Here is a 25,054-nt window from a genome sequence, read left to right as displayed (position 1 = left end):
CAAGATGTCCTAAGGCACTTCACAGGAGAGATTATCAAATAAAATTGACCCTGAGATAATAGAACAGATGACCAAAAGCTTGGTCAAAGAGGTGGGATCATTTTAAGGGAGGAAAGAGTGGGTGAGAGATTTAGGGAGAAAAATCCAGAGATTAGGGCCTAGACAGCTGAAGGCACAGTGGAGTAATGAAAATCAAGGATGCACAAAAGGTTAGAATTGAAGGAGCACAGAAATCTTGCAGGGCTGTAGGCCTGGAGGAGGTTACATAGATAGGGAGGGAGGGGGGATGGCTGAGGGAAGAAAATCTTTTGAATCAAAGCCAGGAGATTTTCAGCTGCCACTCATGTTAGGTGTACAATATTCAGAAGATTTTGCTCATGCTGCTACAGGTTTTGAGTTATTGTTTAATGGTTGCGTAATAATCACTGCTTTTCATAGTCTTTGCAAGCCAGCAAGAAATTGGATTAATTTGTCTCTGCACTCACTGACAACGCATCCACTGTCATTTTTCTGATGTGTACAACAGAGTTTATCTATTGGTTAACACTCATGCAGCTCCTAAAATGCAGAACTGAAATCATATTTCTGCAATCGCAATCTCACAATATCTCACGCCTGTCATTCATTGGTTTCCCGACTAAAAGTAGCTTTAGGAACAAATAAAATAAGGAATAATAAGGGGGCTCATTTGAAACCAATGGCTGCAAGATCTTAAAGCTGAGAAATATGTCTGTGTCTTGTGAACAATTATTTGAATCTGTTAACTTCCTGTCTCTGGATATCCTGAACCCAAACTTACTTGCTCGACAAAAAAAAGGTGAATACTTAAATCCACCCTCTGATTTAAACACTGTGCGCATTTTACTCTGATAAAGGCACTATATAAATGCAGGTTGTTGTTGCTATGTGAAGTGCCTTGAGTTTTTTTATACATTAAAGATGTCGTTGCCACTGCAGAGGAGGTATGCTGGCTGCCTATCCAAAATTCAATTCCTATACCTTCGGCTCCCAAAACATAATGGATGTTTATAATAAAAATATCAATCATTTAGAGTAGGGAGGTATTGAATTTGTATAAGAAAAAGGAAATAACTTGCATTGATGTAGTGCCTCTCACATCCTCAGGATGTTCCAAAGTACTTAAGAGCCAATGAAGTACTTTTGAAGTGCCGTTCTACAAATACCACTAAAAAAAGACGACCTTGTCATTTATTTCATTGCCATTTGTGGGAGCTTGCTGTGCACATATTGGCTGCCACATTTCCTACATTACAACAGTGACTACTCTTCAATAAGTACTTCATTGGTAAAGTGCCTTAGATGCCCTGAGGTTGTGAAAGAGAAAGATCTTTCTTTCACATATAAACGTGCAGAGAATTGCTCATGCATACAGAAGCACGCGCACACACACACACACACCAATTTTGATTTATATAAGCACCTTAAATGTAATAAAATGCCCCAAGGAGCATTATTGCTTGGATAAATACTTTTACACACTTTAATTTGCCATACACATGTGGCCTCTGATATCATGATATGTAAACAAAGGCTTTTCGCAGTAACCATTTTATACACCACATGGAACTTGGTGTCAGAAGTGAGTAGCTAGGATTTGAGAGGATTTTAATAGCTGTAAGACAAACAGCAGATGTGCACGACATCAGAGTTTAAAACAACTCCTGTCTGCAACTTTGTAAAGGACATCAACAGCTGGGTAAGTCATTATGGCTTCGAATTGTCCAGTACCTGCTTCTATGGACATGAAGGGAGATTTGAGAAGGAATTAGCAATTTTTCCAGTCGCAATGGCAGAATTATGAGATTGCCACAGAGTTAGACAAGAAACCCAAACAGATAAGAGTAGTAACTCTGTTGTCATTGATAGGGAAAGAGTGTTACAAGTTGTATCGCACCCTAGATCACACTGAGGAGAAGAAAAGCAAGGCTTGGGAGATTTTGGAAGTCTTGAAGACCCACTTTGAACCCTCAATACTATGTGTTCAACACTAGAGCTCAGAAAGAGAGGGAGAATATTGATCAGTTTGTGACTGTACTGAGATATTGAACTGAGTCTTGAGAGTTTAGGGAACTGAAGGTTGATCTCATCAGAGATAGGATTGTCTTAGGAACAAGAGATCCCACTGTGAGAGTATGTCTGCTGACAGAAGAGAAGCTTACTCTCAAGAAAGCTATTGACATGTGCAGAAGCTCTGAGATGGCTAATAAACAGCTAAAGAGTATTGGTGGGAGTACCGATGAGGCTGTGCACTATACTGAGAGGCAGTGCAAGTCTTATAAGCACAAGTCAATGATGAAGGACAACTTTCAGAAGGGCCAGCAGAAAGATCAAGGCCAGAGTACTGAATGGAAATACTGTGGACAACATCACAAGAAGGAAAAGGAAGCATGTCCAGTGTGGGGAAAGCAGTGCTCGAACTGCAAGAAGCTGTCCACTTTGCACACAAATGTTTTGCTAGAAAGAAGAAAAGCAAGCCTGTCCAGATGGTTGATGGAGAGAGATAATAATTCTGACAAATCACTCCACACACTAGAACATGTTGGCACCATCAAGTCTTGAGGTAGAAAGTGGTTTGTGACTCTTGGAATGACGACTGCAGAAGGAAAGCACCAAGGTGATGTGAAGTGTCAGATAGACACTGATTCTACATGCAACATCATGAACTTCACAGACTTGTGTGAAATTGCACAAGATGGTGACCTGAATATGAAGCCATGGAAGGTAAAGTGGAGGCTCTATGATGGAACAATGCTCACCCCAAGAGGACAAACCAAGCTGAGAGTCCAATGCAATGGGAAGAAAGAAGAACTTCAATTCCAGATAGTGGACACTGAGCAAACTCCTTCATCTCAGCTGCAACAAGTCAAAAGCTTGGACTGGTATCCTTCCACGTACCAGAAGAGATTTGTAGTGTTCCGCATGACACCAAGCCATTAACCGCTGAACAAATCCTGACAGATTAAAAAGATGTTTTCAAAGGTCTTGGATGCCTTCCTTGTGAATATCATCTCGAAGTTGATGCAAGTATGAGGCCAATTCAACATCTTCCAAGGAGAGTTCCAGCTGCCCTCAAGTCCAGCCTGAAAGACAAGATAGAAGGGCTTGAAAAGATGGGAGCTATCAAGAAAGTGACAACTCCTATAGACTGGATTAGCAGCATGGTAGCAGTGCAAAAACCTAGAAAGGTGACAGTGTGTTTAGATCCAAAGGCCCACAATAAAGATTTGAAAAAAATCTCACTACCCTGCACCAACCATGGAAGAGATTCTGCCTCAACCTGCCATGGCAAAGTTTTTTGCTACCCAAGATGCTGAGGATGAAGTGAAGTTGGATGAAAACAGTAGCTTTCTGACTACTTTCTGCATGCCATTTGACATTTCTACTGCTCCAGAAGAGTACCAACACAGACAGCATGAGATAGTCAATGGTCTACCAGGAGTGGAAGCGATTGTGGATGACCTTCTAGTCAATAGATGTGGAGATAAAATGGAAGACGCCATCACAGACCACGATTGGAACCTAGCGCGACTGTAGAGAGAGCTCGCCAGATCAACCTGAAGCTGAACAAGAAAAAGTTGCAGCTGAAGATGACTGAAGTCAGGTACATAGGGCATGTACTGACAGCTAAAGGACGTCACACCGATCCTGATAAGGTGCAAGCTGTAGCAGAGATGCAGCAACCAACAAATGTGAAGGTAGTTCAACAATTTGTTGGATTTGTGAACTACCTTGGCAAGTTCTTACCCAACCTGTCGTCCGAGTGTGAACCTCACTGCAAACGCACTGCAAAGGATGTTCAGTGGTATTGGGGCACAGAACAAGAAGCAGCTTTCACTTGCAGCAAACAAATAGTGACGACAATGCCAATGCTGAGGTACTATGATGTCAATGAGGAAGTCACCCTGCAGTGTGATGCCAGTAATACAGGACTTGGAGCAACCCTCATGCAACAAGGGCAACCAGTTGCGTTTGCGTCCAGAGCATTAACGCAAAGTGAACGATGCTGTGCACAGATCAAGAAAGTGTCTGGCTATTGTCTTTGCTTGTGAGCATTTCAACCCATACCAATTTGGGAGACAGAAAGTGATGGTAGAGTCTGACCACAAACCACTTTTTTCTCAAACTGCTTCTATCTGCTCCAAAGCATTTACAAAGTATGTTACTTTGTTTGCAGAGATATCACTTGGAAGTGAAGTAGAAGCAGGGGAAGCAGATGGACATCGCCAACATGCTGTCGAGAACTGCATTCCCCTTGAAGGAAGTTGATGATGCTAGTGCAGAGTGTGAAATCTTCCAGAGTCAACAAGAAGCAACAGCACAACGAGCTCTGGAAGTCATCAACCCAGCAAAGACATTGAATCTGACAGACAAGCTTCTTGCTCGGAAAAGCAAACTATGCGACGAGATGCAACTCTTCAAGTGCTACAGGAAGTTGTGATGAAAGGATGGCCTGAAACCATCAAGGACACACGTGTTGCTGTAAGAGAGTATTGAACATACAGAGATGAAGTGACTGCCCAAGATGACATCTTATACAATGGGACTAGTGCCATTATCCCTAAAGAGATGAGAAAAGAGATGCTGAAGCGTATCCAAGCAAGCCATCAAAGAATCAAGTCTAGTCTGAGGAAGGCAAGAGAAGTGGCCCTCTGAATTAAGGACCACATCAGCCAGTGCACTGCTTGCAATGTATATCAAGCTGAGCAAGCTGAAGAGCCCTTCATGACATCCCAGACAGACCATGGATGAAGCTTGGAGTAGACCTCTTCACTCTCACTGGAACTGATTATCTCGTCATAGTCAACTATTATTCAGACTACTGGGAGTTCATCCAACAGGCATCAACGACTACCAGTGAGATCGTAGAATGCCTGAAAGCACGCTTTAGTCGTCATGGCATTTCCAACATTGTGACGAATGACAATGGCCCTCAGTTCACTAGGAACATAGGGAATAGGAGCAGGAGTAGGCCATTCGGCCCGTCAAGCCTGCTCCGCTATTCAAACAGATCATGGCTGATCATCTACCTCTACACCATTTTCCCCACTATCCCATATCACTTGATGTCATTAGTATCCAGAAATCTATCGATTTCTGTCGAACATGATTGAGCTTCCACAGCCCTCTGAGGTAGAGAATTCCACAGATTCACCACCGTCTGAATAAAGAAATTCCTCCTCATCTCAGTCTTAAATGGCCTGCCCTTTATTCTGAGATTATGTCCCCCGGTTCTAGACTCACCAGTTACAGGAAACATCCTATTCACATTTACCCTGTCACGCCCTGTAAGAATTTTATAAGTTTCAATGAGATCATGTCTTATTCTTCAAAACTCTGGAGAATACAGGCCCAGTTTCTGCAATCTCTCCTCATAAGACAATCCCCACCCCCCCCCCCCCCACCCCCATCCCAGAGATTAGTCTTGTGAACCTCCATTGCACTCCTTCTATGGCAAGTATATTCTTCCTTAGATAAGGAGACCAAAACTGTACACAATACTCCAGGTGCAGTCTCACCAAGGCTCTATACAATTGCAGTAATACATCTTTGCTCCTGTACTCAAATCTCCTTGCAATGAAGGCCAACATACCATTTGCCTTCCTATTTGCTTGCTGCACCTGCATACTAGCTTTTAGTGTCTCATGAACAAGGACACCCAGGTACCTTTGCTCATCAACACTTCCCAACCTCTCACCATTTAAGAAATACTCTGCCTCTCTGTTTTTTCTACCAAAGTGGATCATTTTACACTTATTCACATTATATTTCATCTGCCATGTTCTTGCCCATTCATTTAGCCTGTCCAAATCTCCTTGAAGCCTCCTTGCATCCTCCTCACAACTTACATTCCTACTTAGTTTTATGTCATCAGCAAATTTGGAAATATTACATTTCGTCCCCATGTCCAAATCATTTATACAGATTATGAACAGCTGTGGCCCTAGCACTGATCCTTGCAGTACCCCACTAGTAAGAGCCTGCCATCCTGAGAATGACCCGTTTATTCCTACTCTCTGCTTTCTGTTTGTTATCGAAGTCTCAATCCATAGCACTAGTGAAGAACTCAGATGCTACATGGATGATTGGAAAATTCAGCACTATGCATCATCTGCATACTATCCCCAGTCAAATGGAAAGGCAAAGGCAGCGGTGATAATTGCCAAAAGGATCATAAAGAAATCTACTGGATCCAGCACAGATGTGTACAAGGAAATCGTAGAGTTGAGGAATACAACTACTGAAGGCATGGGAAGTCGTCCAGTTCAGCGACTAATGTCTCGCCGTACCCAGACGACTTTTCCAACAGCTAAGAAACTACTGAAGCCGGTCATAGTAATAGGTGTGAGGGACAAGATCATCTTGCAATGACAGAAAGTCAGATGTCACTTTGATAAAACTGCCAAATTGTTGCCAGAGCTGAGAGTTGGAGAGCTGGTCAGAGGGCAAACATTCAACAGACTCAAGAAAAATGAGCCCACTTAGCAACTTGGGAGTTACATGAAGAAGTTGTCACAGCAATCATACCAGGTGAAGGTGAACGACCAGATCTACCATCGCAACCACAGACATCTTTGCTCAACTGGGGAAGCTGCTCCTTCACAGAAAATGGCTGATTACACAGATCTGAGTTCGCCAACTGCACAAGGAACTGAACGACCAACAGTCCCAGAGGTCAATCTACTCCAACCATGCAACAGATCAGCAGAAAAAAAATCACTGCAGGAGCAACACTCATTCAGCAACAACATTCCCCAGAGGAGGAACACCAGCTACATCACCCAAGGAACCAACAGACACCAGTAGAACAACCAGCAACAACTTGCATGCGTACCATAAAACGACCTGAATGCTTTAAAGATTATGTGTGAATCGCGTGTCAGGAGAGACAACTTGCAAAGGACAAGGAAGAAGACTTTTTTATGAAAAGGGGGATACTTGGATAAACACTTTTGTACACTTTAGCTTACCATACACGTGACCTCTGATGCCATGATATGTAAATAAAGGGTTTTGGCAGTAGCCATTTTATACACCACATGGAACAGTTATCAAACAAAATTTGACATCAAGACACATCAGGGCAGATGGCCAAAAGCTTGGTCAAGAGATAGGTTTTAAGGAGCATCTTAAAGGAAAAAAAAGAGATAGAGAGGCAGAGAGGTTTAGGAAGGGAATTTCAGAGCTTAGGGCCTTGGCAGCTGAAGGCACGGCCACCAATAGTGGAGCAATTAAAATCAGGCATGCACAAGAGGTCAGAATTGGAGCAGCGCAGATATCTCAGAGGGTTGTAGGGCTGGAGGAAAGATAGGGAGGAGCAAGGCCATGAAGGAATTTGAAAGTAAGAATGAAAATTTTTTAAATAGAGACAACAGGACTCAGTCCACGCTAAGACACAGGCAGCAAAGTTTAGGATGAACTTAAGTTTATGGAGGGTGGAAGATTGGAGGCCAGGCAGGAGTGTGTTGTAATAGTCAAGTCTAGAGATAACAAATGTGTGAATGAGGGTTTCAGCAGCAGATGAGGTGAGGCAGGGGCAGAGTCAGGTGATGCTATGGAGGTGGAAATAGGTGGTCTTAGTGATGGCAGTACTATGCGGTCAGAGCTCATCTCAGTCTCAAATACGACACCAAGGCTGCGAACAGTCTGGTTCAACCTCAGACAGTTAACAGGGAGAGGACTTGAGTTGGTGGCTACAGAATGGAGTTTGCAGCAGGGACAGAAGACATTGGCCAGATTTTGTGATGCCAAAAATGGCAACATGTTCAGCGTTTGCCATTATTAGACATCAGAGCAGTTCAGCAACTTCCAGAGTGCACTGTGTAGTGTGCAAATCCAAAAACGGTGGTGGACCAACCAACCCTACTTCCGAGGCCTCCAGGGATCAAGCATGAATTTGGCATAATTGCCCACTAATTACCAATTATTCAAACCCCCAAATTTTAGACATTAAGACGCCGCCTTTCATTTTACAAATACTTAATGAGAAGGCCCACACTGGAAAATATCTTTTAAAAGTTAAAATGGATTCAAATAAATGATTTAAGAAGATTTATCAGACTTTTTCATTGTTTTAATGTAACTGACTTTTTAAACAAGGTTTATCTGTCCTTTTTCATTAACGTATATGATTTTTTTAAACATAAGATAAATTTTGGTAGAAGGGCAACATGGAAATTTTTGAAAGGTCTGGTAAATCTTGTTAAAAATGAAATCTGACTTTTTAGCAGAATTCATCAGATTTTTAAATGTTTCAATGTTTTTTAAATGATTTATCTGACTTGCTCAAAATGTGTTTGAAAATGGTTCTGATCAAAATTATTGCACTTTTTGAAAACGTTTATTACTTAATTTTGTAAAATGATTAATGTCAAATAAATCTGATGCAATCCATTTCACTGAAGCAGCCTGTGGTTTATACAGATTTTGTGGTGCAGTGACTGGAAGCCACACCCACAACTGCTTGCTGTTTTCGTCTACGCTGCACAGTGCTGCTGGGCCTCGCTGAGGCCAAAGCCAGGAGGGAATCCTCCCTCCTTCAAACCAAAATTCTTGCCATGGGGATTGCAGTACATAGGTTCATAGCTTGACTCGAGGTCAGCGCTGAACATGTCGCCATTATTGGCATCACAGAATCCAGGCTAATGTCTTCGGTTCCTGCCACAAACTCCATTCCCTAGCCACCGAGTGAGCAACGTCACTGCATCACTGACCGTGAAATCCAGCCCATTGGCTTTGGTCCCCCAATATTTACTTGGAGAAAATTTCTGCTCATCCATACTGGATGTCGGACAAGCTGTCTGACAATTTAGAGACAGTGGAGGGGTCGGAAAAAATGGCGGTGTCGTAGAGCTGGGCGTCATCAGCGTACATGTAGAACCTTACGTTTCTTCGGATGATTTTGGCAAGGTGCAGCAGGTAGTTGAGAAATAGGACGGGGACAAGGCTTGATCCTTAGGGTCTCCAGACGTAACATTGTAGGGGCAGGAAGAGAAGCCACACTCTGGCTACAAATGGACAGATAGAATGGAACCAGATGAGGGCAGTCCCACCCAGTTGAACGACAGAGGAGAGGCATTGGAGAAGGATGTTCAATGTTGTCAAAGCTTGCAGACATGTGGAGAAGGTTGAAGGGTGAGAGTTTTACCATAGTCCCAGTCACATTGAGTGTCATTTGTGACTTTGATGAGAGCCGTATTAGTACTGTGGCATGGGCGGAAACCTAACTGAGGAGTTTCAAACATGGTTTTTTGGGAAAGCACAGTACGGATTTGGGAGGTGACAACACGTTCAAAGACTTTGGAGAGGAAAGAGAGGTTGGTGATGGATTGGTAGATTACAAGCACAGTGAGGCCAAGGATGGTTTTTTTTTGAGGAGGGGACAGTACCTGAGGAGAGAGAAGCGCAAATATCAATTCGCAAGGGGACTAGGAAGGGAAGTTGGGTGATCAGCAGTTTACTGGGAATAGGGTTGAGAGAGAAGGAGGTAGGTCTGATGGGCAAGATAGTCTTGGAGAGAGCATGAGAAGAGAGAGGAGAGAAACTAGAGAAAGATGCAAGTTCAGAGCTAGGGTTGGGGGGAACCTTCAAGGAAGTTTGGCCCAATGGATTAGGGAAAGGGAGAGAAGGGACAAAGGCAGCTGAATGGATGTTCTCAATTTTAGTGACAAAAAAGCCCATTTTTAGCCTTGTTGTTGGAGGTCAAACACATACAGACACAAGCACTGATTTGCAAACACATAATGCCTGTACACATGCATTAAAAATACTTTTTATTAAAACCACAGAAGAGTAACATAAGAAACAAACACAAACATACAAAAGCTCAGTGATTAACTTCTGTTTATTTAGTGGATGAAGGGAATGCTTTTATTCATTACAAAAAATCCAACATAGCCTTTTTTTTGGGAGGTGGTGGGGAATGGTCAATTCTTGGTAACGGTCCCCTTCTTGAGGCTCCTGTTACACAGCGCGGCAACTCAAAAGTCTCAGTTTATAAAACAGCAGGGCCCTGGTAATGTTCAAAATTTGCAGCAGAATCACTGCAGTCATTTGTGTGTGGAGTTCCCAGGGGTTTATCTGCAGACATTGGGCGAGGTCCCATTCTGGTAAGCGATAGGACATCAGCTGCGATGGCTTCTGTGAGAAGCAATTGTTGAGTCGCAGGCCTGAGATCTCAGTTGTTTGGGAAAAGGTTGCAAAGTCATGGGAAACACTTGATTTCTTTTTTTGAGCTGGGGCTGCTTCAGTGAATAATGTGAGTCAACATTTAAAATTTTATGGAAACAGCTGCTACTGACACACAATGATCTACCGCAGAAAGATTTCAAGCCAAAAGGGTACAGTCCTGCGTTCTCCATTTCAGTACTCGTTATGGTAGCATATCCACAAGCAAGCAGTGATGGACAAGGATTCTCAAGTTGTAACATGAACTGCTTAGCTCATCTATTACACAGTATAAATAAACAATAAATGACAAATGGGGACAGTTCATAATCTAGGCTGACACTCCCAGTGCAGTACTGAGGGAGAGCTGCACTGTCGGAGGTGCCATCTTTCGGATAAAACTTTAAACTGAGGGCCCTATCTGCCCTCTCAGGTGAATGCAGAAGATATCCTGGCACTATTGCAAATAAAAGCATGGGAGCTTCCTCAGTCTCCTGGTCAATATTCATCACTCAATCAACTTCACTAAAAACTGATGAGCTGGCCATGTGTGGGATCTTGCTGTGTGCAAATTGCTGTGTTTCCTGCACTACATCAGTGACTGCACTTCAAACAGTACTTCATTGGCTGGAAAGTGCTTTGGGACTTCCTGTGGCCAAAAAAGGAGCTGAAAAAGTGTGTCTTTCTTCCTTCCTAATGGTGTGATAGACAACCGGAGGATCACATGGAAAAACCTTCACTTCAATACCTCAGATTTGAACTCATTCCTCTCCCTGGCACTCACTATGTAGCTGACACTGAGGTCAGTTGGTAAGTTGGTATTCTGTCCTGTATACTCAATGTTGTGTCAACTACTTTTATTGACACAGGAGAAATCTAGAAATAATGATGGATTTTCAGGCTCCAAGGCTCCATGAATTAATGGGAACCAAAATATTGCGATCCTCAGAATCAGGCTCACGACTTTATTAACAGCTTTTTCAGCATTTGTTGACAAGTTTCCTGGTCTCAATCAATAGTCAGCGATATTCCCTCTGCAACCATATCCTGTTATCCCACTAAGCCAACAGCAACTCGATTAAACTGATCAGCAGCAAATCTTTTCCTACACAATGGTTTATTCACAGTGAATTTGACCAGCTCAGCAGGTTCAATAGGTGGAGTCACAGGGACACCACCTCAGAGGGCATCGGAGGCTGACAGTACCAGAGCCAGCCTTAGTGCCAACCTGCAGAGGCCAGATATTCAGAGAGAAGGTGTGGGTCAGTTCATAGGAAAAACCAGACTGCTCACCATCCTGAAAGAAATAGTAAGGTGGCACAGTGCAGCAACATGGGACACAGCCTGAAGAGAAGAAAACCCCTCCCCCTAGGGAAGTGAAAGGCAGGAAATCAGGAGTAGTATTAAAAACAGAAGCTCTACCTCCGGGTATGGCTTGCAATGACCTCTGCTTCCAAGACAACATAGACCAATTTCCAGGTCAATCCCTGATTGATGCAGATTAGTCAAAATCTGTCAGGCTGGGCGCGAAAGAAAAAGACATACGTATATACAGTGCCTTTCGCCATCCCAGGATGCCCCAAAGTGCTTTACAGCCAATGAAGTACCTTCTGAAGTGTGGTCACTGTTGTAATGTAGGAAACATAGCCAGATTGAGCACAGCAAGATTCCACAAACAGTAATGAGATGGATCACCTAAAGGTGTTGGGTGAGGGATAAATATTGGTCAAGACAACAACAACTTGTGTTTATTTAGCACCTTTAATGTAATAAAATGTCCCAAGATGCTTCACAGGAGCATTATAAAACAAAATATAACACAACCACATCGAGAGATTAGGACCAAATAGGACCAAAAGCTTGGTCAAAGAGATAGGTTTTAAGGAGCATCTTAAAGGAGGAAAGCGAGGTAGATGAGGCAGAGAGGTGTAAGGGGGAAATTCCGGAGCTTAGAGCCAAGACAACTAGGCCTAAGACACCAGGAGAACTCCCCTGCTTTTCTTTGAAAAGTGCAATGGGATCATTTACATCCACCTGACAGGGCAGACAGGACCTCGATTTAAGGTTGCATCTGAAAGACAGCACCTCCAACAATGCAGTACTTCATCAGTACTGCAATGAATTGCCCACCTAGATTCTTTTTCTTTATTCGCTCTTGGGATCTGGGCATGCTGGCCAGACCAGCATTTATTGCCCATCCCGAAGTACCCTTCAGAAGATGGTGGTGAGCTGCTTTCTTGAACCACCGCAGTCCATCTGGTGTAGGTACACCCAGAGTGCGGTTAGGGAGGGAATTCCAGGATATTGATCCAGCGACAATGAAGGAACGGTGATATAGTTCCAAGTCAGGATGGTGTGTGACTTGGAGGGGAACTTGCGGGTGGTGGTGTTCCCATGTGTCTGCTGCCCTTGTCCTTCCAGGTGATAGAGGTTGCAGGTTTGGAAGGTGCTGTTGAAGGAGCCTTGGCGAGCCTGTGCATTGGTGGAGGGAGTGAATGTTTAAGGTGGTCGATCGGGTGCTGATCAAGCAGGCTGCTTTGTCTTGGATGGCGTCAAGCCTCTTGTGTGTTGGAGCTGCACCCATCCAGGCAAGTGAAGAGTATTCCATTACACTCCTGACTTGGGCCTTGTAGATAGTGGACAGGCTTTAGAGAGTCAGGAGGTGAGTTACTTACCATTACAGAATTCCCAGCCTGACCTGCTCTTGTAGCCACGGTATTTATCAGGAGGTTGATGGTGGGGTTTCAGCAATGGTAATGCCATTGAATCAAGGGGCGATGGTTAGATGCTCCCCTTGTTGAAGATGGTCATTGCCTGGCACTTGTGTGGCATGAATGTTACTTGCCACTTATCAGCCCAAGCCTGAATGTTGTCCAGATCTTGCTGCATGCAGGCACAGACTGTTCATTATCTAAGGAGTCGCAAACATTGTGCAATCATCAGCGAACATCCCCACTTCTGACCTTATGATGGAGGGTAGATCATTGATGAAGCAGCTGAAGATGGTTGGGCCTAGGACATTATCCTGAGGAACTCCTGCAGCAATGTCCTGGGACTGAGATGATTGACCTCCAACAACCACAACCACCTCCCTTTGCGCTAGGTATGACTCCAACCAGTGGAGGGATTTCCCCCTGATTCCCATTGACTTCAATTTGGCTTGGCTCCTTGATACCACATTCGGTCAAATGCTACCTTGATGTCAAGGACAGTCACTCTCATCTCACCTCTTGAGTTCAACTCTTTTGTCCATGTTAGGAGCAAGACTATAATGAGGGCTGAAGCCAAGTGACCCTGACGGAACCTAAACTGAGCTTCGGTGAGCAGGCTATTGCGAGTGCGTGCCACTTGATAGCACTGTCAACGACACCTTCCATCACTTTGCTGATGATCGAGAGTATACTGCTGGGGCGGTAATTGGCCAGGTTGGATTTGTCCTGTTTTTTGTGTACAGGACATACCTGGGCAATTTTCCACATTGCCGGGTAGATGCCAATGTTGTAGCTGTACTGGAACAGCTTGACTAGGGGTGCGGCCAATTCTGGTTCTCAAGTCTTCAGTACTATTGCCGGGTTGTTGTCAGATCTCCTAGCCTTTGCAGTATCCAGTGCCTTCAGCCATTTCTTGATATCATGTAGAGTGATTCGAATTGGCTGAAGTCTGGCAACTATGATGCTGGGGACCTCAGGAGGAGGCTGAAATGGATCGTCCACTCAGCACTTCGAGCTGAAGATTGTTGCAAATTCATCAGTCTCGTCTTTTGCACTGACATACTAGGCTCCCCCATCATTGAGGATGGGAATGTTTTTGCAGCCTCCATCTCTGGTTAGTTATTTAATTGCTCACCACCATTCACAACTGGATGTGGCAGAACTGCAGAGCTTTGATCTGATCCGTTGGTTATGGGATCGCTTACCTCTGTCTATTCGCATACTTCTTCCACTGTTTAGCAGGTAAGTAGTCCTATATTGTAGCGTCAACAGGTTGGCACCTCATTTTGAGGTATGCCTGGTGCTGCTCCTGGCATGCCTCCTGCGCTCTTCATTGAACTAGGGTTGGCCCACAGCTTGATGGTAATGGTCGAGTGGGGGATATGCCAGGCCATGAGGTTACAGATTGTGGTTAAATACAATTCTGCTGTTGCTGATGGTCCACAGTGCCTCACGGATTCCCAATTTTGAGCCTCTAGATCTAATCTGAGTCTATCTCATTTAGCATGGTGGTAGCGCCACACAACAATTCTGTGCTGAATTCCCTGGAGTGGGGCTTGAACCCACAGTAATCTGAGTTTATAAAATAAATTAAAGAAAAGAGCTGACAACAGTATATATTCTTTGAAAATGGAGGGAAGAAGTCCCCCACAGCTCAGGTGGTGAAGTGGACTTCCCTCTGTGGAAATGATTAGACCCCAGGTTCGATTCTCAGGCTGTGCTGAGTTTGATGATATCAGTTGGTGGGGGCAGGAGATGGTGCGAAGGCAGTAAAATTGCTCCTCGCTCCCCTGGGTTAATGGGAGGAGAAAAATCACTGTCGGCGCACGTGTGGGTGTTGGGCAAGAATAGGATTGGACTTGACTGTGCTGCACCCTATGGTCAAATATCCCGTCAGCACTTTGTCTGGACTCACAGCTGGAACTTGAGGAAATCATGTCCGCAGAAGTCAGTAGTCTCAGGAGATCACCCGTTTGGTTGGCGGGGGTTGTGAAAAGAAAGATTAGCAGGAAGGTGCAGCCTTGCGAGACTGGGTGGACACGGAGCAGGTGATGGGAACCAGTGCAGGGAAGGTCAGAATAACCTCACTGAAACATTCACAGACCACAGACCACTGTCAAACTACCAATCCCTGTTGGATTGTCTGACTGATCAGCCTACATCTTGAGAGCAATGCAAACTGCAGGATTTTTGCCTTTCCAGAGTGTACCAAATATGTTCTGGCTTTCTGTAAAGCTTGTTGGGAGAGGTTTCAGAATCTCTCCCCTCCTCCCACTTCTCCACCCACTGAAGATCCTTCAGAAAACATTTCTCTCCAACCCTGACATAAGACAATACATCAATAGCAATATAACCCAAAGAGGCTGAACTCTGACCTGGATCTGCTGCTGAAGGAGGTTGATCTTGTGCTGTTGTTGAAGTAGCTGCTGCTGTTGCCTTGCAATCTGAGAGAGGGGACAAGGAATAAGATTGCTGTAGTGTCAGTTTGAAGCCACTGTGTCATTATCTTACAATACTTTATTTTTGTTTCAATGTTCCTACCATGGTCACCTTCTTTTGCCTTGCGCCATCATCCCTTTTGTCACTTAATCACTCCTGCCCTCCACCCTATCAGAGTTTGCTTTTTATTCTTTTCCTGCCCCTGTCCCCACCCCAGCATTTCCCTGTCTGTGCATTTGATTAAAAGCTGTTCATTTTAATATTTTTCAGTTCTGAGGTAAAGGTCAAAGACCTGAAATGTTAACTCTGTTTCTCTCCCCACAGATGCTGCCAGACCTGCTCAGTGTTTTCCAGCATTTGCTGTTTTTATTTCATTTTATTGTTCTTTGAAAAAGGCAGCTCAGACTCGATGGGACAAATGGTGCCCGACTGTTATAAAAACAAGAAATGCTGGAAATGGGTCTCCTACTGTGCTGTACTGTTCTAGGTTCCCTGCATCTACAGTATTTTGCGCCGGTTTCATTATTGTACAAGGTGCTCGAGTTGCACGCTGACTGGGATCTTCCACTTCTAGTCTCAAAGGCCTGTGGCTTGGTGCATGTTAAGGGGCCGACCAGGAAATTGAGAATTATGACTGTATGTGGGGAGCAGTCTCAGTCTGTTTGCCATGGCTTTTGGAAACAGGGAGAACGCAATTCGTTTGAATTTATAAACATTGATTTTCGTTTCTATTTTCTGCTCTCCAGTACTGAATGCACTGGCCCATCTCCGGGGGCATGACTCCATGGCAGTTTGCCTGGGAAGCTGTTTTTCCATGCATAAGTCTAGATTGCCAAGGTCAGAGAGCTATTCAACCGTGTTGGGGGGGGGGGGGGGGGAAGGTGGCATCATAGTTGAGCCCGATCCTGCCTTCGCCTGACATCTACACACACATATGTTCCAGCAGGGGTCACTGGTTCAGAATTAGGGGAAAGAACAGAAAAAACCTGCATTTATATAGCACCTTTCACTACCTCAGGACAACCCAAAGCACTTTACATCTAATACAGTACTTTTGAGATGCAGCCACTGATGTCAGGAAACGTGACAGCAAATTTGCTCACAGCAAGCTCCCAGAAAGAAACATGACAATGACCATTGTGGTTAAAGGATATATATTTTCCAGAACACTGGGGAGAACTCCCCTGCTCTTCTTCAAAATAATGCTATGGGATCTTTTATATCCACCTGCGAGGGAAGACTCTGTTTAGTGTCTCATCCAAAAGACTGCACCTCCAAGCGCAGCACTCCCTCTGTACTGCTCTGGACTGTCAGCCTAGATTATGTGCTCAAGTCTCTGGGCTGATACTTGAACTCACAACCTTCTGACTCTGGATGATTTCCCCTTCCCCACACCCCCCTCCCCCAGCCTCTTTTAGTGAACTCACTGCTAACTCCCACCTGGGAGCAGCTTAACTTGCCACAGATCAAAAGTTGAACCTCTGGCCTTGCTGGGCTAGTGCCAACACCCACTGCGCCCACTGCAGAAGATACCCCTCTCCCGAAGTATAAATATCCTTTTATTGAAAGGATTTTTTTAGTTGATTTTTGCTTTAACGGGCCTGCAAAGGTCACTTTTAAAAATCTCTTTTGTTGAACATCTAAGAAAAATGATGTGTTTTGCTGCGTTGGGGGAGGGGCACGCTTAAAGGCAACATACAAATCAAACTGGAAATGTAACTTAATTAGACTAACAAAAGCATCGCACACTGTATTGGAAAATTAGTCGCAGTGCACAATCTTGACTTGCCGACAGATTGCAATTCAGAAGTTGATTGCTAGTTCATCAAAAACAAAAGCTGCCAACCTGATCAAAGGATACACAATGAAGTGACACAATACTAATTAAATGAAGTGATTTGATTGTTTACCAGGAACAGTTGTTACATTCTTTGCAATTTTTGCTCTGTTGCAGATCGCAACAGATTGTTTCAAGGTAAGGCTGGCTTTTAATTACAGTACAATTAAAATAAAAACAGGCAAATGAGCCAACTTGTAAAGTGTGGGATCGACACACTTCCATTAATAACAAACCTTTGACATTTGCATATGTACGATGAACAGGAGATACGAGATAAGAAACTCGTTTTTATTATTAGGTTAAAGACTTGATCATGCAAATTGAGACAATAGACGACTCACACTTTGGACTTCGACCATTTTCAAACAAATTACCTGCAGCCTATTTTATCATTTTAAGGGGGAATTTTTTTTTTGTGTGTGTAGAACTGAGGTAAGTGCAGTTTAAATGTGACAATTATTTTTTCAGCCGTGGCTCTGAAGGTGGCTCTTGCACTTTTGAGTCCCTTCAGAGACTTAATCTATGCTGACACTCCAGTGCTGTACTGAAGGAGTTCTACATTGTCAGAGGTGCTGTTTTCCAGAGGAGATGCTAAATGGAGGCCCCACCTGTCATTTTAGGTGGATGTAAAAGATCCCACAGCACCTAGGATCACAGCTCATAAGTAGAAACCAATGGAAAGTAAAATTTAATGCTGCTTTTAAAATGACAATGTGCATTTATATGATAGGTTTAATATAGAGAAACTTCCCATGGTGCCTGACCACAGAGTAATCAGACTAAAATGGACGCTGACCCAAAGGAGGTGACATTTGTAGCAATGATCAACTTCTGGGTTATAGATGGGTTTTAAGGAGGGTCTTTAAGGATGAGAGGGAGGTGGAAAGACGTAGGGAACTTCCAGGTTTAGACCCTAGATGGCCAAGGCTGCCAATGATGGGACAAAGGAAGCGTGAAAGTGTGAGAAGCACAAGTGGCCAGAGTTGGTTGGAATCCAGAGTTCTCACAGGGTTGTAGGGCTGGAAGAGGTTAGAGATAGGGTGGTGTGAGGTCATGGAGGGATTTGAACACAAGGATGGGAATTTTAAATTAGGGGCTTTGTGGAACCAGGAGTCAGTGTAGGTCAGTGAGCACAGGAATTATGGATGAGCAGGTTTTTGTGCAGGTTTGGATAAGCTGAAGTTTACAGATTGTGGAGGATGGGAAGACACTCTTACATTTTCTTTGTATTTTAATGCTAGTCTCAGTGTAGCCAATACAACACCCTGTTAATACTGCCTGTCTGAAACTCAAGATTCTTCTGCCATGTGAGTTTTGCATGTTCCTATAGGCAGAGCCCTTACATCTTCCAGATGCACACAATGTGGCTGTGAGCATCGCATTCTCTAAACCTTTGAATTAATTAAATACAGGTTTAAAAAAATGCCCAGCATGTCTAAGGAACCCTCAACTTATTAAATTCTGTTTCACACCAAACTGGAATTACGTTCCAGTCAGTTGGAAGGGGTCTGAAACAACTTGCTCTGGGCAGCCTCCCATCACTTTGCTTTGAGTTACTTTGGGCCCTGACTCATACTACACTTGTAGCATAAACTGAGGCAAAAGCTACCTACATCAGACATACCTAAGAATAGCAAGTTAGCAAGTGTCTAGATTAAACTGCAGTCTGCAAGGTGTTAAAATAGGCCGATTGGTCCTCTCATTCTTGACTTTTTTTATGCCGTTATGTTAATGCTGAGTAACTACCTCTAACTTGCTCACTACCATTTTTTATTTGCTATAATTCTATATCTGTACAGGTGATTGGGTAGCTGCTCATTTAGGTCAGCAAAAAAGGGCTTTGCTTCACACTCCTAACAGTCATAGACATGTAGCAGATGGCACGTGTCAATCATGTTACTAAACCAAGTGTACATTATTGATCACATTAACAACAGCAGACCAATTTTCCTGGTGAGACTCTTGACTATCTTTTTATTGGAAAACTGTTTTGCAAACTGCAATGAACAGGAATTTCTGGAGATTCAATTCGATTCATTGTGGCATGATACTAATTTATTTAGGACATGACTATCCCAGGTTTAATCTTCAATCTGTATTGAGCTAGCCTAACTCAATAGACAGGTTGGGCACCATGACTGGCATCCAGGCTAGAAAGGGAAAGGTAGGTGTGGACTTCTGCTCCTGATCACTATCCAATGATCCCTCCTGGAAGTGTACATGTGTGAGCTCATGGATACTTACTGCAGAGATTCCCAGATGAGGAATGCTTACTGACTGTGGAATGCTATCTCAGCAGAAAGTCAGGAGAGGAGGAATAAGGGAAGAAAGAGAAAATTGGAGGAAGGTGGAAAACAAGAGGATGAGGGACTTCAGTTACAAGGAGAGAGACTAAACAAGCTGGGATTGTTCACCTTGAAGGGGAGATTGAATAGGAGGTCTTTAGATAGAGTAAATGAAAAGAAAGTGTTTTTATTGATAGGGGCGCCAGTAACAAGAGGACACAGATTTAAGATTATTGGCAGAAGCAGCAGAGGGAAATGAGGAGTTTTTTTTATGCAGCGAGTTATGATGATCTGAAATGCACTGCCTGAAAGGGCGCTGAAAGCAGAATCAATAATAACTTTCAAAAAGGGAATTGGACGCATAATTGAAAAGGAAAATTTGTAGGGCTATGTTTGAAGGATGAGGTTTATTGGCTAGCTCTTTCAAAGAGCCAGTACAGGCACAATGACCTGAATGGCCTTCTTTTGTGCTCTATGATTCTATGATTCTCTCAAGCCCCCATGGATCAGTGGTAGTTTACACATACAATTTGATATAACTATGATGTACAATTTAAAGCCGCAGCATGATTTGAGTGTACTTATGTTAAACAAATCCCAGGGCAACATTGGTTCAGCCATAAAGATCCAGGTCACCAGGATATAGGTCATAGCGCAAAGGTCAACGGATGCCCACATCATGCTAGAACAAGGGCCACAAAGTGATCCTTCTGTACAGCCATGGATTTTTCATGAAGTTTTGAGTTATAGCCTCTTAATTCAGTGGCTGTAGCATTTTGCTGCTGAACTTTCTCTAACTCCCTGTAAACTGGATTACACCATTGATCTGTACTCACTTGTTCTTGTTGCTGCTTGGCTAGTTCCATTTGCTGCCGTTGCTTCTCGATCTGCGAGGCCGCCAGTTTCTTCTGTTCATCGTGAGCCGCCAACAATTGTTCACGCAAACTGGTCAACTGATTAATCATCGCCATGAGCTGCCGTTCCTTTTCTGCTAGACTTTCTGGTGTCCCTGTAATCAGCAGGACAGGGGAGAAAGAGGGAGAGAAACGTTTAACTCTTGAATTTGACAGGCTGTGGGGAATCGGCAAGTAACGGGAAAGAGTGTTAAGGAAGGAGAGGGATGAGTGAATCAGGAAGCAGACATAATTAGACAACTTGTCACTCCACCTTACACGACACATCTCCACACCTCTAGCCCCTTCATCTCGATGTCTACTTGATCATTCATCTCAGCACTCTTGGACCATTCAACTCCCACATGTTAGATAGACCTTTAACAATTCTACCTTGGTTCTGTTTTTGGTGGACATAGGTCAGATGGCAGAGAAGCTTTTCCAAGACAGTTAAGATGCTGTGGACATTTTTAAGCTTTTGTTAAACTGGTGATGCTGATGAAAATGTCACATCCCTCTACTCCCAGACCTGTTTGATAATTATTATTTTGGATGCAAAGCTTTGTTTGAATCCTTTTGTCACTTGTAATGTTCCTACTTATTCCAGCACATTTGGAATTAGATTGTTCCATAGCCTGCATACTTTGAAAATGTTGCCAATTAACATTCTGTATTGGGAAGTCATAGCAAGCTATTTTTGAAAGTGGGTTACGAAAGGAGATATACATCTCGAAATCTAAATAGGTTTGCAGTACTCAAAAGGTTAATGGAGAATAATTAAAAATATCACAGGAATTTTCATTTTTCATTCAGCCCAAGTGGCATATTATCCCTTATCACTGGAGCACATATAGTTGTTTAGCTATCTATTTAATTATGATCAGTTTAAAGGGGCATTGTCATTAAGAGTTTCTAGTTTCTGGGTGACAAACCATACCATATTGAAATTTATGCTTTAGCATAGAGTTTTAAAGATGCAAATCAGAAGTGGGTCACATATTAGAGAGAAAGGGCTTGCATTTATATATCGCCCTCCAGGTCCTCAGAATGGCGCTAAGCACTTCACAGCCAATTAGGTACTTTTGAAGTGCAGTCACTGCTGTAATGCAAGAAAACATGGCAACCAATTCATGCACAGCAAGATCCCACAAACACCAGTAAGAAACATGATCTGATAATGGGGCTTCTTCTGCTCATCTGTTCTTTCTTCCAACAAAGTTACAACAGAAGAATCTCCATGGAAGTTCACCCCACCCACCCCCACACACCCCCAGTCTGTTTTTTAGTGTTACTTGAGGGATAAATGGTGGCTGGGACACGAGAAGAACACCCCTTCTTATCTTTGAATAGTTCTAAGGAATCTTTAAATCCATCCAAGGGGACAGACAGTGCCTTAGCACAACATCACATCATCACATCTGAAAGATGGCACCTCCAACAACACAGCACTGAAGTACCATCATAGGTTATGTGCCAAATCTCTGGAGTGGGGCTTCTACCTACAACCTAACATGGAGGCAAGAGTGTAACGACTAAGCCAAGGCTGACATAAGAACACAAGAAATAGGAGCAGAGGTAGACCATATGGCCCATCGAGCCTGCTCCGTCATTCAATATGATCATGGCTGATCTTAGGCTTCAACTCCACTTTCCTGCCCACTTGCCATATTCCTTCATTCCCAGAGAGACCAAAGATCTGTCTATCCCAGCCTGAAATGTATTTAACAATGGAGCATCCACAACCCTCTGGGGGTAGAATATGCCAAAGATTTACAACCCTTTGAGTGAAGTAATTTCTCCTCATCTCAGTCCTAAATGATTGGCCCCTTATCATGAGACTGTGCCCCCGTGTTTTAGATTCCTCGACTAGCAGAAACAATCTCTCAGTGTCTACCCTAACCAGACCCTTCAGAATCTTGTATGTTTTATAGGAATATAGGAACAGGAGTAGGCCGTTCAGCCCATCGAGCCTGCTCCGCCACTCAATACGATCATGGTGACCATCCACTGCAATGCCTTTTTCCCACATTATCCCATATCCCCTTATGTTATTGGTATTTAGAAATCTGTCAATCTCTGCTTTAAACATGCTCAATGACTGAGCTTCCACAGCCCTCTGGGGTAGAGAATTCCAAAGATTCACAACCCTCTGAGTGAAGAAATTACTCTTCATCTCTATCTTAACTAGCTTCCCCCTTATTTTGAAATTGTGTCCCCTGGTTCTAGACTCCCCAACCAGGGAAACTTCTTACCTGCATCTACCCTGTCTATCCCTTTCAGTATTTTGTAGGTTTCAATGAGATCACCTCTCATTCTTCGAAACTCTAGAGAATACAGGCCCAGCTTCCCCAATCTCTCTTCATAGGACAGTCCCGACATCCCAGGAACAAGTCTGGTGAACCCTCGTTGCACTTCTTCTATGGCAATCATATCCTTCCTAAGGTAAGGCTGTACACAGTACTCCAGGTGCAGTCTAACAAAGGTTCTATACAATTGAAGCAAGACTTTACTACTCCTGTACTCAAATCCTCTTGTGATAAAGGTTAACATACCATTAGCCTTCCTAATTGCTTGCTGCACCTGCATATCAGCTTTCAGTGACTTACTAACAAGGGCACCCAGGTTCCTTTGTACATGTATACTTTCTAATCTCTTACCATTTAAGAAATACTCTGCACATCTATCCTTTCCACCAAAATGGATAACCTCACATTTTTCCACATTATATTCCATTTGCCACGTTCTATCCCACTCACTGAGTCTGTCCAAATCCCCTTGAAGCCACTTTGCATGTTCCTCACAACACATATTCCCACCTAATTTTATGTCATCTGCGAACTTGGAAATATTACATTTGGTCCCCACATCCAAATCATTGATATATATTGTGAACAGCTGGGGCCCAAGTACTGATCCTTGTGGTAGCCCAGTAGACACAGCTTGCCAATGCAAGAATGACCCGTTTAATCCTACTCTCTGTTTTTTGCCTGTTAACCAATCCTTAATCCATGCCAGTATATTACCTCCTATTTCATGTGTTTTAATTTTGCTAACCAACCTTCTGTGGGGTACTTTATCAAAGCCTTCTGAAAATCCAAGTATATTATGTCCATTGACTCCTCTTTATCAATTCTGTTAGTAGCATCCTCAAAAAACTCCAACAGGTTCATCAAACATATTTCCCATCCATAAATCGGCACAGTGGCGCAGTGGGGGCGGCACAGTGGCGCAGTGGTTAGCACCGCAGCCTCACAGCTCCAGCGACCCAGGTTCAATTCTGGGTACTGCCTGTGCGGAGTTTGCAAGTTCTCCCTGTGACCGCGTGGGTTTTCAATGGGTGCTCCGGTTTCCTCCCACCGCCAAAGACTTGCAGGTTGATAGGTAAATTGGCCATTATAAATTGCCCTGAGTATAGGTAGGTAGTAGGAGAATATAGGGAAGGTGGGGATGTGGTAGGAATATGGGATTAGTATAAATGGGTGGTTGATGGTCAGCACAGACTCAATGGGCCAAAGGGCCTGTTTCAGTACTGTATCTCTAAATAAATAAAATGAAAATACATGTTGATTATGCCCAATCAGGTCATTCTTTTCCAAGTGTCCATTTATTACATCCTTAGAACATTTTCCCTACTACTGATGTCAGGCTAACAAGTCTGTAGTTCCCCGTTTTCTCTCTCTCTCTTCTTAAATAGTGAGGTGACATTTGCTACCTTCCAATCTGCAGGAACCATTCCAGAATCTATGGAATTTTGGAAGATGATCACCAATGCATCCACTATCTCCATAGCTACCTCTTTCAACACTCTGGGATGTAGAATATCAGGTCCTGGTGACATATCAACCTTCAGGCCCATTAATTTCTCCAATACAACCTTCTTGCTAATAATAATTTCCTTCAATTCCTCATTCTCCCCAGTCCCTTGGATCTCTAATTCTGGGAGATTTCTTGTACCTTCCTCAGTGAAGACAAACACAAAGTAATCATTTAGCTTCTCTGCCATTTCTCTTTTCCTCATTATAAATTCTCTGGATTCTGCATATAATGGACCCATATTTGTCTCAGCCAAACATTTCATTCTTATGTACCAATAGAAGCTTTTACACTCTGTTTTTTGATAGTTTACATTCATATTCTATTGTCTCTTTATCAGTTTCTTGGTCCTCCTTTGCTGTATTCTAACACCCTCCCAATCCTCTGGTTTACTACCATTTCTGGCAACCTTATAGGCCTTTCTTTTAATCTTATACAATATTTAACTTTTTTTGTTAGCCACGGTTGACTGTCTTTACCTTTGGCATTTTTGTGCCTTGAAGGAATGTATAGTTGTTGTAAACTATGTAATAATTCTTTGAAGACTATCCATTGTCTATGCACTGTCATACTTTTTAACGTATTTTCCCTATACACCTCAGCCAATTTGCCCCTCATACCTTTTTAATTTCCTTTGTTCAAATTTAACACCCTGGCTTCAGATTGAATGGCCTCACTTTCAAACATAATGTAAAATTCTATCATATTATGATCACTCATCCCTAAAGGTTCTTTTACAACAAGATTATTAATTGCCCTTTCTCATTACATGATACTAGATCTAAAATAGCCTGTTCTCTAGTCAGTTCCTCAACATACTGCTCTAAAAAATCATCCCTAACATACTCCAGAAACTCGTCCTCCACAGTATTAGTGCTCATTAGGTTT

The 25,054-nt window shown here is 43.2% G+C and overlaps 1 protein-coding gene across 9 annotated transcripts in view; it reads right to left on the bottom strand.

The window, feature by feature from the left end:
• Positions 1-25,054, bottom strand: part of sox5 (SRY-box transcription factor 5) — a 334,797-nt gene that overhangs the window by 138,917 nt on the left and 170,826 nt on the right. For all 9 annotated transcript variants that reach the window (XM_068058885.1, XM_068058889.1, XM_068058890.1 and 6 more), the window contains 2 exons: positions 20,297-20,469; positions 15,272-15,340 (listed from right to left, as the gene is read on the bottom strand). In XM_068058885.1, the coding sequence (XP_067914986.1) occupies positions 15,272-15,340; positions 20,297-20,469 (242 nt within the window). The remainder of the gene's footprint in view (positions 1-15,271; positions 15,341-20,296; positions 20,470-25,054) is intronic.

The sequence above is a fragment of the Heterodontus francisci genome, chromosome 27 (genome assembly GCF_036365525.1).
Source record: "Heterodontus francisci isolate sHetFra1 chromosome 27, sHetFra1.hap1, whole genome shotgun sequence".
In the NCBI taxonomy this organism is placed as follows: Eukaryota; Metazoa; Chordata; class Chondrichthyes; order Heterodontiformes; family Heterodontidae; genus Heterodontus; species Heterodontus francisci.
Note: the sequence above shows the minus strand (reverse complement) of the source record. Positions and strands in the feature narration are given on the sequence as shown.